Consider the following 13,667-nt stretch of genomic DNA (forward strand, 5'->3'; position numbering starts at 1 on the left):
TATGTTTCCTTTTTTACAACATGTGATTGTTAATTTCCTTCTAATCTAACAGACAAGCGAGGACTGAGTCAGAAGCTGCACCATGTGACCCTGCTGGACGAGCTTGTCTTCTGGATGGTCAAGTACGAGTTCCCCCAGAGGATCGTTACCCTGCTGCTCAGCATGCTGCCTGTCGACTCCTACAAGGTGGGTACCCTTAGTGCCTGTCGACTCCTACAAGTTGGGTACCCTTACTGTCTGTAGACTCCTACAAGGTGGGTACCCTTACTGCCTGTAGACTCCTACAAGTTGGGTACCCTTACTGCCTGTTGACTCCTACAAGGTGGGTACCCTTACTGCCTGTCGACTCCTACAAGTTGGGTACCCTTACTGCCTGTTGACTCCTACAAGGTGGGTACCCTTACTGCCTGTCGACTCCTACAAGGTGGGTACCCTTATTGTCTGTAGACTCCTACAAGGCGGGTACCCTTACTGCCTGTTGACTCCTACAAGGTGGGTACCCTTAGTGCCTGTCGACTCCTACAAGGTGGGTACCCTTGCTGTCTGTAGACTCCTACAAGGTGGGTACCCTTACTGCCTGTAGACTCCTACGAGGTGTGTACCCTTACTGCCTGTAGACTCCTACAAGGTGGGTACCCTTACTGCCTGTAGACTCCTACGAGGTGTGTACCCTTGCTGTCTGTAGACTCCTACAGGGTGGGTACCCTTACTGCCTGTAGACTCCTACGAGGTGTGTACCCTTGCTGTCTGTAGACTCCTACAAGGTGGGTACCCTTACTGCCTGTAGACTCCTACAAGGTGTGTACCCTTACTGTCTGTAGACTCCTACAAGGTGGGTACCCTTACTGCCTGTAGACTCCTACGAGGTGTGTACCTTTACTGTCTGTCGACTCCTACAGGGTGGGTACCCTTACTGCCTGTAGACTCCTACGAGGTGTGTACCCTTACTGTCTGTAGACTCCTACAAGGTGGGTACCCTTACTGCCTGTAGACTCCTACGAGGTGTGTACCCTTACTGTCTGTCGACTCCTACAGGGTGGTTATCCTTAGTGCCTGTCGACTCCTACAAGGTGGGTACCCTTATTGTCTGTAGACTCCTACAGGGTGGGTATCCTTAGTGCCTGTCGACTGCTACAAGGTGGGTACCCTTATTGTCTGTCGACTCCCTACAGGGTGGGTATCCTTAGTACCTGTCGACTCCTACAAGGTGGGTACCCTTATTGTCTGTAGACTCCTACAAGGTGGGTACCGTTATTGTCTGTAGACTCCTACAAGGTGGGTACCCTTACTGCATGTAGACTCCTACAAGGTGGGTACCCTTACTGTCTGTTGACTCCTACAAGGTGGGTACCCTTACTGTCTGTCGACTCCTACAAGGCGGGTACCCTTACTGTCTGTCGATTCCTACAAGGTGGGTACCCCTACTGTCTGTCGACTCCTACAAGGTGGGTACCCTTACTGTCTGTTGACTCCTACAAGGTGGGTACCCTTGCTGTCTGTAGACTCCTACAAGGTGGGTACCCTTACTGTCTGTTGACTCCTACAAGGTGGGTACCCTTACTGTCTGTTGACTCCTACAAGGTGGGTACCCTTGCTGTCTGTAGACTCCTACAAGGTGGGTACCCTTACTGTCTGTTGACTCCTACAAGGTGGGTACCCTTACTGCCTGTAGACTCCTACAAGGTGGGTACCCTTACTGTCTGTTGACTCCTACAAGGTGGGTACCCTTACTGCCTGTAGACTCCTACAAGGTGGGTACCCTTACTGTCTGTTGACTCCTACAAGGTGGGTACCCTTACTGCCTGTAGACTCCTACAAGGTGGGTACCCTTACTGTCTGTTGACTCCTACAAGGTGGGTACCCTTACTGCCTGTAGACTCCTACAAGGTGGGTACCCTTACTGTCTGTCGATTCCTACAAGGTGGGTACCCCTACTGTCTGTCGACTCCTACAAGGTGGGTACCCATGCTGCCTGTTGATTCCTACAAGGCAGGAACACATACTGCATGTAGACCCTTACAAGGCGGGTACCCCTACTTTCTCTCGACTCCTACAAGGTGGGTACCCTTACTGCCTGTTGACTCCTACAAGGTGGGTACCTATACTGTCTGTTGACTCCTACAAGGTGGGTACCTATACTGTCTGTCCACTCCTACAAGGTGGGTACCCCTACTGTCTGTTGATTCCTACAAGGTGGGTACCTATACTGCCTGTCGATTCCCACAAGGTGGGTACCCTTACTGTCTGTCGACTCCTACAAGGTGGGTACCTATACTGCCTGTAGACTCCTACAAGGCAGGAACCCATACTGCATGTAGACTCCTACAAGGTGGGTACCCTTACTGCCTGTTGACTCCTACAAGGTGGGTACCTATACTGTCTGTTGACTCCTACAAGGTGGGTACCTATACTGTCTGTCCACTCCTACAAGGTGGGTACCCCTACTGTCTGTTGATTCCTACAAGGTGGGTACCTATACTGCCTGTCGATTCCCACAAGGTGGGTACCCTTACTGTCTCTCGACTCCTACAAGGTGGGTACCCTTACTGCCTGTAGACTCCTACAAGGTAGGTACCCTTACTGCCTGTAGACTCCTACAAGGTGGGTACCCTTACTGCCTGTAGACTCCTACAAGGTGGGTACCCTTACTGCTTGTCAACTCCTACAAGGTGGGTACCTATACTGCCTGTCGATTCCCACAAGGTGGGTACCCTTACTGTCTGTAGACTCCTACAAGTCGGGTACCCTTATTGTCTGTAGACTCCTACAAGGTGGGTACCCTTACTGCCTGTAGACTCCTACAAGTTGGGTACCCTTATTGTCTGTAGACTCCTACAAGTTGGGTACCCTTATTGTCTGTAGACTCCTACAAGGTGGGTACCCTTACTGCCTGTAGACTCCTACAAGTCGGGTTCCCTTACTGCCTGTCGACTCCTCCAAGGTGGGTACCCGTAGTGCCTGTCGTCTCCTACAAGGTGTGTACCCTTACTGCCTGCAGACTCCTACAAGGTGGGTACCCTTACTGCCTGTAGACTCCTACAAGGTGGGTACCCTTACTGTACGTCGATTCGTACAAGGTGGGTACCCTTACTGTCTGTCGACTCCTACAGGGTGGTTATCCTTAGTGCCTGTCGACTGCTACAGGGTGGGTACCCTTACTGCCTGTCGACTCCTACAAGGCGGGTACCCTTACTGCCTGCAGACTCCTACAAGGCGGGTACCCTTACTGCCTGCAGACTCCTACAAGGTGGGTACCCTTACTGTCTGTCGATTCCTACAAGGCGGGTACCCTTACTGTCTGTCGACTCCTACAAGGTGGGTACCCTTACTGTCTGTCGACTCCTACAAGGTGGGTACCCTTACTGCCTGTCGACTCCCACAAGGTGGGTACCCTTACTGCCTGTCGACTCCTACAAGGTGGGTACCCTTACTGTCTGTCGACTCCTACAAGGTGGGTACCCTTACTGCCTGTTGACTGCTACAGGGTGGGTACCCTTACTGCCTGTAGACTCCTACAAGGTGGGTACCCTTACTGCCTGTAGACTCCTACAAGGTGGGTACCCTTACTGCTTGTCAACTCCTACAAGGTGGGTACCCATGCTGCCTGTTGCCTCCTACAAGGTGGGTACCCTTACTGTCTGTCGACTCCTACAAGGCGGGTACCCTTACTGCCTGCAGACTCCTACAAGGTGGGTACCCTTACTGCCTGCAGACTCCTACAAGGCGGGTACCCTTACTGCCTGCAGACTCCTACAAGGTGGGTACCCTTACTGTCTGTCGACTCCTACAAGGTGGGTACCCTTACTGTCTGTCGACTCCTACAAGGTGGGTACCCTTACTGTTTGTCGACTCTACAAGGTGGGTGAGCTTAAATCTGAAAAAAAAAACCTGTTAACCTAATGGCAATAAACATATTCTCACTCACCGTAAGTTTTCACCAGGTTTAACCAATGATTATCTCTTTGGACTCTCTCAGCAAATATCTTTATGTACTTGAACCAAGTCTTCACGATGTGTTCAGCAACAACTATCAACACTGTGTAGCATCATGAGCATGCTGTATGGTTATTGTGCAGTATTTAATGCATTTATTTATATCACTGTCAATCATGTCCTTTCAGGAAGCCTTTACGCGTGCATTTGTGCACCACTACAGTCGCATCTCCCTGGTATTGGTGCAGGCGCTTGACCGGGTGACCGTGGCCAACCGAGTAGTCCACATCAGCGTCCAGCTGTTCAGCAACGAGTCCCTGGCGTCCAAGATGATGCGCGAGTGTAACCTGCTGTACGTCCTTGTGCTTAGCCTCACACACATGATTGAAGACATCCGCACAGAGAGCACACTAGAGGGTAGGAAGTGGAATATTTCGCCCCAAGAACTCTATTTCTTGTCTTAAGAGGCAGCTAGATTAAATTGGATAATCAAGTTTGACTGATTGCATGTCATTGTCTCCTGACAATGTCAGATGTTGCTCATAATATCAACCATTTGTTCTTTCGTCTCAGAATCCTTTTTTTTCAGGCCGCTCTGATATAACTGATATTTGCTGACTGGTGTAAAAGTCAAATCTGTTTAATCTTGGCCTCAACAGGTCATCAGTAGGATCGGTTGGTTGCAAGGTGTCACCTGGCTGATTGTGATGTTGTGCCCTGAATATGATGATTGTCCCAAGTGCTTTCAATCACTGGATTGCCAGGCCCAGATTTCTTTATATACTATTTCAAGCTGCTGTTATAGAGCTGGAATGTTTTCTAAGAGTGATTTGAAACTAGGCTCCTTCTCTTACCTGTTTAGGTATATTCTTCAAGCTGAGCGTGGGGATTCCGGGAAGAATATAGGTTTCCAGCTTGTCTGGTTATTTCTTCCGAACTACGTTGGTAGTTTGTAGCTTGATCGTAGTGCCACCAGTTATGTCCCTTCTGTGTCCCTCCTATTGGCCAATCAGATTCCACCTTTCATATTACTTGCATTTGCTTCAAACAAAATGGCAGGGCCCGGTTAAGTTGACTGATTGATAATCAAGATCTATATTTAATAAAACAGGTCTCACCTCACAAAGTGCATCAAATCATTTTAGCACCTTGATTAAAAACATGAAAAGTTTTGGAAAATATCTGTCAAAGCCCATTTGCGGTACACATGCTGTGCAAATCCTGGAGTCTATCGAAACCTTGCAAACCATGTTGTTTTCGAACCGGATGTCTAGATGTGAGTGTTTTTGATTGAACAAAGAATAGACACGTGAGTCCGGCCTAAATGTTATTCCGGAATTTCGGAAAGGGATGAAACTGGATTTTTACTGTCAGTTAACTCTGTTGCCTCAGGTAGAAGTGCAGGTGGCCCAGTCGTCTAAGGCGCCACAATTCGCTGTGCAGAGTTGCGTCCTTTGGGTACGCTGGAAACCTATGATTGTGGGTTCGAATCCCGGTTCGCCCCAATTGTGTTTCTAGGTTTGTCAGCACCATACCTGTGCTTGTGGGTTTCACCGATGTGGTAAACGTCTAAGACCTGCATCACTTCGGGCTTTACTCCCACATTAAGCTGACACACCGTGATATAACTGGAGTACTGTTAAAAGCGGCATTAAACCCAGCTCACTCACTCACTCACTCACTCACTCACTCACTCACTCACTCACTCACTCACTCACTCAGGTAGAAGTGCAGACAACAAGTGTTCACTGTCAGCTGGTGTTCATCTGCCTTGTTGTTGTTGCAGATCCTGACCCAGCCAACAACTTCCACAATGTAGTGGACTGTAGTAATGACGTGATGAAGTCTCACTGCTACTGGCCCATCATCAGCGACCTCACCAACCTGCTCACTCACTCCTCCGTAGCCTCCAAGTTCCTGCAGGATGAGGAGCTGGTCACCATGTGGATGGAGCTCCTGTCCTACCTGCAAGGTCAGACAAGAAACATGTGATGGCGTGTATATGTTATCGTTATTTTGTTCAATCATTATTAAGTTCATATTATCCCAAATTCACTCACTCACTCACTAACTCACCCAAATTAAAATGACACACCATGATTTAACTGGAATGCTGTTCAAAGCGGGGTTAAACTTACTCACTCTCACTCTCACTCTCACTCTCACTCACTCACTCACTCACTCACTCACTCACTCACCTGAAAATTAGTCTTTGTAACTTGCAAACTGATTTTGTTACATGAGTCAGTAAGGAGGCCTCCATTCAGCTTGTGAACCCGTGAAGATTCCGGGGTAGAATAGGTCTTCGGCAACCCAGGCTTGCCGTAAAAGGCGACTATGCTTGTCGTAAAAGACGACTAACAGGATCGGGTGGTCAGGCTCGCTGACTTGGTTGATGCATGTCATCGATCCCAATTGTGTGGATCGATGCTCATGATATTAATCACTGGATTGTCTGGTTCAGACTTGATTATTTACAGACCACCATCATATACCTGGAATATTGCTGAGTGTGGTGTTAAACAACAAACCAAACCAAAACCATTCAGCTTGTGAAAATCCTGTACACTCTCCTCTCAGGCTGACCAATGGTGACTACCCTGGATCATCCCTTGTCTCCACTGATATTTCTGGAATATTGTTAAAACCAGTGTACAATCCCACTCACTCACTCCTGTAGCTTCTAAAATGATTGTTTCCTATGTTCAGGGATGAACTTGAATCAGCGCGAACTACAGCAGCATGTCCAGTTTGAGGCGGACTCGTACTACGCAGCGTTCTCCGCCGAGGTTGAGATCGCAGCCTCTCTCATGTGGTCCCTTCTAGCTCACTGTAAAACACGGGTACGTCCTCTTGGAAAACTGAGTTGAGTCACAGCAAAATGTTATTCCCAAACATACGATGTGTTGACTATTTTGTATTATGTAGTGAGGGAGGACCAATATCTGGGACAAGGGATTTTTGTAAGACAGGAATTCTGCATAAATGTTGTCTTATTTCTCTGTGAGGTTAAAGTGTACCTAATATTACCAAAGTTGTCGTAATTAGAGTTGTTGGCACTTAATTTAATTTAACTAATTTGCAGAGTACGGCCTCCTTCTCACTCAGAATGATTGCTGCTGCTCAAGTGGCCCTTCAGGACTGGTTCCTGGCTATCAACTGCCATGAGAATATGAAGGTATTCAGCCTTGGCTGCTTCTATTACTGTTTTACTTTGATCAACTTCCATGAGAATGTGAAGGTATTCAGCCTTGGCTGCTCCTATTACTGTTTTACTTTGATCAACTTCCATGAGAATGTGAAGGTATTCAGCCTTGGCTGCTTCTATTACTCTTTAACTTTGATCAACTTCCATGAGAATGTGAAGGTATTCAGCCTTGGCTGCTTTTATTACTGTTTTACTTTGATCAACTTCCATGAGAATGTGAAGGTATTCAGCCTTGGCTGCTTCTATTACTGTTTTACTTTGATCAACTGCCATGAGAATGTGAAGGTATTCAGCCTTGGCTGCTTCTATTACTGTTTTACTTTGATCAACTTCCATGAGAATGTGAAGGTATTCAGCCATGGCTGCTTCTATTACTGTTTTACTTTGATCAACTTCCATGAGAATGTGAAGGTATCCAGCCTTGGCTGCTTCTATTACTGTTTTACTTTGATCAACTTCAATGAGAATGTGAAGGTATTCAGCCTTGGCTGCTTCTATTACTGTTTTACTTTGATCAACTTCCATGAGAATATGAAGGTGTTCAGCCTTGGCTGTTTCTATTACTGTTTTACTTTGATCAACTTCCATGAGAATATGAAGGTACTCAACCTTGCTTCTATTACTGTTTCATTTTGATAGACTGCCACATGAATGTGAAGGGACACTTAAAACCCCATGTACCCCAAGTGATGCTGCTACAACAAATTTATCTTACCGACCAGTTTAAGTATGACATTGTAAAAGAATTAAAACAAATTCAAAATTGATAGAAAACAGCTGTTTGATTGAGCTGAGGTTAGCTTGTGGTGTCATGTGACTTTTAGTGACTCGGAAAAAGCATGCATTTTATTGCTTAGATGCAGGCTATAAGGGATTTATTTTGCCTCTCAGAAATGCAAGTGCAGCCTGTCTTGTTCATGGCGGGGTATAAGGGATTTATTCACCTGCTGAGAAATTTATTCCCCTCCAAGGCAGGATACAGTTTATGTCAAGTTTTTCACTTCCAATCTTCAGCCCAACCCGTATCACCTGACATTCCACCTACCTCTCCATCGCTACCTGGCGGTGTTCATGATGCAGGCTGTCCTCCATCAGGGCGTGGTCCTCACTGACATCCTGCCAGAAGATGCACTCGTCAAGAAGATAGTGGTCCATGTCCTTCAGATTCAGGTCAGTACTCAAAAATGGGTGAAATCAAATGGTACCAAATTGTAAAAGGAAAGTAATGTGAAAAAAATATGTTTAGATCATGTTAACCAGCATAAAGTGAAATTGGACGTCTATGTGTGTAAAGGACATTCCTTAGTGTCATAGATTGGATGTCCAGATGTTTGTTATCTAGTCAGTTTCACAGGGAACAGTACAGTCTGGATGAACAGGGCTTCTCTATGTCTTGTATTCCAGGTGTGTCTGGCTCAGATATTTGCCAACATGTGGGTACGGAATGGGATACAGATCAAAGGGCAGGCAATGACCTACATCCAGTGCCACTTCTGCTACTCCATGGCAGACGCTGACATCTACCTCCTACAGGTCAGTACTGCCAGATTTTCTTGAGAATAGTGCACACTTTTTTTTCTAAAAAACACAACTCTGTGGAAGGAGGTGTGCATTATACACGCCACTATGAGTTTTGATGTTTCTTTTCCCAATGCAAAGACATTAATGTGGTACTTTCTCAAGGTACATTAAAACCTAAGGGAAGATAACTGGCTTTAGTGGTTCTTTCTTTTAGCAGGATCCTCATCAAAGAAAGCTGGGTCCGGTAGTAAATTTGTTTGATTAGATCTCCCACACATACAAATGTTAATGAATTGCAATCCTCAAAAGTAATGGGATTTATCAAGTTAGAATTCCAGATTTGCATCCATTATAAACACTGATCCCTGGCTGTGTCATACCAATAAAGACGAAACCTTTGTTGTTATCCTGTCTGGGGCTCGGCATTAACAGAATGAAACAAGGAATGGTCGGCTCGGAGTCAGTATACTGTATCAATGGGGTATCAATGTTAAACTGCAGCATGGTATCTCTGGGCTTGCACTATTAAACCAGTAAAAGTTAAAACTAGTACAAGCAGCCTCATACACATGCATGCACGTTGCTATATACATGATATAAGTGCAGTCATCTTGAACATGACATTAAGACATTGGTCTTTCAGCACCGTACATGGGGCGGTCAGGTAGCCCAGTGGTAAAAGCATTTGCTTGTCACGCCGAAGACCCGGGTTCGATTCCCGACATGGGTACAATGTGTGAAGCCCATTTCTGGTGTCCCCCGCCGTGATCTTGCTGGAATATTGCTAACAGCGGCGTACCCACTCAGCACCGTACATCAGTTAAAACAGTGGTCAATACATATGACCTTTGATACTGTGTTTTTGTCCACCCATCAGAAGCTGAGAATTATGAAACTGAAATACTGTATAATGTTAATAAGACACAACCCACTCATTTGCCCACAGAACCCAGGCTAATTTTTAGTGTTTTGTGGTAAAAACATTCTCACCCCTGTGTGTGTTATTTGCAGGTTTGTGCTTCACAGTTGGATCCGGACTATTTTGTGAATACTGTACTGGAAAGGTAAGTGTATTCTTACATATGTGTTACCATGGATACTAGAGAGGCATTACGTTCCTTAACACAGCTGATTAATTATGTGTGAGTGAACCCTATTATATATCATGATAATGAACTCTTTTTGGCCAACTTTGGCACCAGTTATCCTATTCTTCCAATGAGCATGAAACCTGTAACATCGGGAATGACTGTGTGAGGTTTCTGCAGAATTGACCCACAATTGCCTCAAGCCTGTCGTATAAGCTGGATGTTTTATTCTTGGCAACGTCTTGATGTACTTGCACAGATTCAACATCTTAGACTGGCTGTCTTTCTCCCCTGATTCGGATCCTGGAGATCGTTCGGAACATGAAATGGCCATGGTTGAAGGTGCCCTGTCGCTGTTTGCAACACTGCTTGGGGTCCGCACCTACCTAGGTAAGTGGGGGCGTACAGAATGTTGTGTAGGAGAGAGTCTTCTTAAAGACTTACATTAATACATGTCCTCGGCACTATTCCGGGTGAGCGGACGAATCAAAGTTTGTATTGGTAACATTTCTTTTACATGTGCAGGTATAGCAGAGAGGGAGACAGACAGAGTGATGACTGTTGTGTGTTTATATGTCCAGGTGTAGAAGAGGACTTGGTGATGACTGTTGTGTGTTTGTATGTCCAGGTATAGGAGAGGACTAGGTGATGACTGTTGTGTGTTTGTAAGTCCAGGTATAGGAGAGAAGGACTTGGTGATGACTGTTGTGTTTGTATGTCCAGGTGTAGGATTGACAGACTTGGTGATGACTGTTGTGTTTGTATGTCCAGGTATAGGAGAGACAGACTTGGTGATGACTGTTGTGTGTTTGTATGTCCAGGTTTAGGAGAGACAGACTTAGTGATGACTGTTGTGTGTTTGTATGTCCAGGTATAGGAGAGAAGGACTTGGTGAGGCTCGAGATGGCGTCGCTGCTGTGTATGAGTGACAGACAACACAGTCAGCTGATGGACTTGATGCCGGAGAAGTCTGGAGTGCCAGGACATGGGAAGGAGCTGTTTGAACCAACACTCAAGAAGGTCAGTGAACTGTTGTTTAGATAGAGTTTTATTTTCTTTCATGTCCCACGGGTGACATCTGTACCATGTCAGCTTTCAATGGGAATAACCTCTTTGTTCATGTGGACAAGGTGTCTGACCTTGAATGAAAACTGTCATGGCCGCTACATTGATGTAACATCAGCATGTAGGAGAACAGATCAAATGGCAATAATATGTAAATACTCCGCGGTTGGAGCTGGTTAACGCTGACCACCATGTGCTCTGGTGCAGGTAGCCATAGTTGTCAACTACAGTTTGGGAATCAACATGATCAAGCGAAAAGAAACAAAGGGAATTATCCAAAATTAGGAATGGACGGGAAATGAAATTTGATTGCTTAACTAATTTAGGATTTCTGAACCAGATTGCTGACTACAAAGCTCCAGTGTTTGCCATGGGAGGAAAGATGCAGCAAGGGACGTATGTACCAAAAGGTAAGCCTGTGTCAGCCTCATCTAGAATACAGTCAGCTCCTGGAAATCCCAGGTGGTCAAGTGGAAGCCCAGTGTTGCTGCCTCCAGTTGCCTGGGACCGCCTCTGTGATCTAGTGGTAGAGCGTCCGCCAAATAAGTGCAATAATCTTGGACGTGACGTTAAACCCCATTTCACCTCCCCTCCAGTTGCCTGGAGCCACTGTTTGATTCTCCAAGCCCTACATGCAGTGTGTGAAATAATTTTAAAACTCAACATGGCAGGTGACCCATAAATGTTGGCTGCCAAACTACCTGCCTGCATTCAGACATTATAAACATTGAGAAATAGTGGAACAAAAGAGACAAATCACATCTTGATTCATTTGAAATAATGGAAAACAATTACTTGAGAATCTATGAGTTTTAATATTACTGAATATGTAAGTAGTCTTGTATTGACGCCCCATGCAGTATATACATGTATGCATAGAGGCCCAACTTACATGTGTTTGTGTGCAGCTGAGGTGTGGGAGAAGGATTACGACCCGGTCCACGTAGCTCTCCGTGCCATCTATCGGAAAGATCTGCAGTCGTCTCTAGACAGATACACAGAACAGTGAGTTATCCCACTCTCACCACCTCAACATCATCAGGGAATTAGGCTGTATTGATGAAACACTTGAGCTTATGGCAACATTTACAGCAGTGATCGTCTCTTTGATCTGTTAGCCCTATGACCCCTGCTGGAACCCAGAGCCCTGTTCCTCAAAGCGATGTTAGCACTACGAGGACCGTAAGTCTATGTTACAGTATGGGCCTTACGATCGCCTTAGTGCTAAGATCGCTTTGAGGAACGGGGCCCAGGTCTCGAGCATGCTATTGCTTCTTGTAACAGGATCTGTTGATCAGGTGGCTGTTTGCAGTGTTTGAACTAATTCTAAAACCCAAAAAGACAGTTGGGCAGGTGACCCATAAGTGGTGCCTGCCTGCCTGCCTGCTTCAGACATTATAAATATTTAAAAAAATCACAAAAATAAGAGACAAATCGCGTCTTGATTCAGCAAACAATTACCTGAGAATCTATAATAAGCTGAATACGAATTTTGAAAATTTCATGCAGCCTGACAGAAGTTACCAGCCACAAGGCCCTATACGATCCAGGCTAGATTAGATCTAGACAACTATGCCTGTCGTAAGAGGCGATTCACAGGATCGGGTGGTCACTCTCACAGACTTGGTTGATGCATGTCATCATATCCCAATTGCATAGATCAATGCTCATGATGTAAATCACTGGATTGTCTGGTCCAGACACGATTATTTACTGACCACTGTCATATAGCTGGAATATTGCTTAGTACAGTGTTAAACAAAAAACAAACGAACACACCAGCCAGGGGCAGGCAGTTGTTTCGGACACTGACTGTGTCTGGGGGACCATCCCATGATGCAAGGGAAGTTGCTCATGATGTCATCCACTGGTTTGTCTGGCTCAGTTATTTATGGCCACCTTCAGACTTTGGTATTAAACATTCACTCACATAGCATTTCAAGATTTCTATTTGGTTGGACTGCCTCCGTGGTCTAGTGGTAGAGAGTCTGCCCAGAAAGCAGAAGGTTGGTGGTTCGATCTCCGGCTGCATCATAGTGAAAGACATTAAGAGATGGAACTTCTTGTTACCTGTCTGGCGCTCGGCATTAAGGGGATATAACAAGGATTGGCCGGCTCGGAGATAGGACACTGTGTCTGAGTAGGGTATCCATGTTAAACTGCGGCATGGTATCTCAGTGAGCTAGCATGGTAAAACCGGCATCAGTCCAGACTAGTACAAGCAGCCAGACACACATGCATATGTATTGCTTTATATAAGTGTAATAATCTGGAATGGCTGTTAAGCTCCTCACTACAAATAAAAAATAAACTGCCAGTGTTGGTGTGATGGTGGCCCCAAGGATTTATGATACTGAGCCTGATCTGCTGATAGTAAGATGAGAATATTAACAAAGTGAGTAACAAAGAAAAAACTCTTCATGGTATTTGTCCATTATTCAGTTTTTTGGTCCAAAGCTCATGAAGAATTGTTACATCTGCATCATTATGATCACATCAATATCTGTTTCAGAGTTCGCCAGAGTGGGAAGTACACCAGCAAGACCCCGCCATGGCCCCCATTCCGCAGCCCCAGCCCCGTGAACCAGCAGTATAAGGGGCTGTACAGGATCCTCAACTGCCGGACCATGCACGCCTTCCTCTTCACAGTCCTGCACAAGGTACACCCACCCTATAGGGTCCTGTCTACCTTGCTGTGCATGTATAGACCCAAGGGTCCCATCTGACTCATTTGGTAAAGGCACAGACCCACCCTACAGGGCCCATCTGATTCATTTGGTAAAGGCACACACCCTACAGGGCCCATCTGATTCATTTGGTAAAGGCACACACCCTACAGGGCCCATCTGACT

General features: G+C 45.9%; 1 protein-coding gene across 1 annotated transcript in view; it reads left to right on the plus strand.

Moving 5' to 3' along the window:
• Positions 1 to 13,667, plus strand: part of LOC139464875 (E3 ubiquitin-protein ligase UBR3-like) — a 61,558-nt gene that overhangs the window by 11,254 nt on the left and 36,637 nt on the right. The window contains exons 6-18 of the mRNA XM_071246438.1: positions 53 to 186; positions 4,122 to 4,350; positions 5,720 to 5,905; positions 6,643 to 6,776; positions 7,019 to 7,111; positions 8,156 to 8,311; positions 8,546 to 8,674; positions 9,674 to 9,726; positions 10,010 to 10,140; positions 10,622 to 10,770; positions 11,156 to 11,225; positions 11,724 to 11,820; positions 13,328 to 13,475. Of these exons, the coding sequence (XP_071102539.1) occupies positions 53 to 186; positions 4,122 to 4,350; positions 5,720 to 5,905; positions 6,643 to 6,776; positions 7,019 to 7,111; positions 8,156 to 8,311; positions 8,546 to 8,674; positions 9,674 to 9,726; positions 10,010 to 10,140; positions 10,622 to 10,770; positions 11,156 to 11,225; positions 11,724 to 11,820; positions 13,328 to 13,475 (1,709 nt within the window). The remainder of the gene's footprint in view (positions 1 to 52; positions 187 to 4,121; positions 4,351 to 5,719; positions 5,906 to 6,642; positions 6,777 to 7,018; positions 7,112 to 8,155; positions 8,312 to 8,545; positions 8,675 to 9,673; positions 9,727 to 10,009; positions 10,141 to 10,621; positions 10,771 to 11,155; positions 11,226 to 11,723; positions 11,821 to 13,327; positions 13,476 to 13,667) is intronic.

The sequence above is a fragment of the Haliotis cracherodii genome, unplaced genomic scaffold (genome assembly GCF_022045235.1).
Source record: "Haliotis cracherodii isolate W230 unplaced genomic scaffold, xgHalCrac1.p SCAF_17, whole genome shotgun sequence".
Taxonomy (NCBI): Eukaryota; Metazoa; Mollusca; class Gastropoda; order Lepetellida; family Haliotidae; genus Haliotis; species Haliotis cracherodii.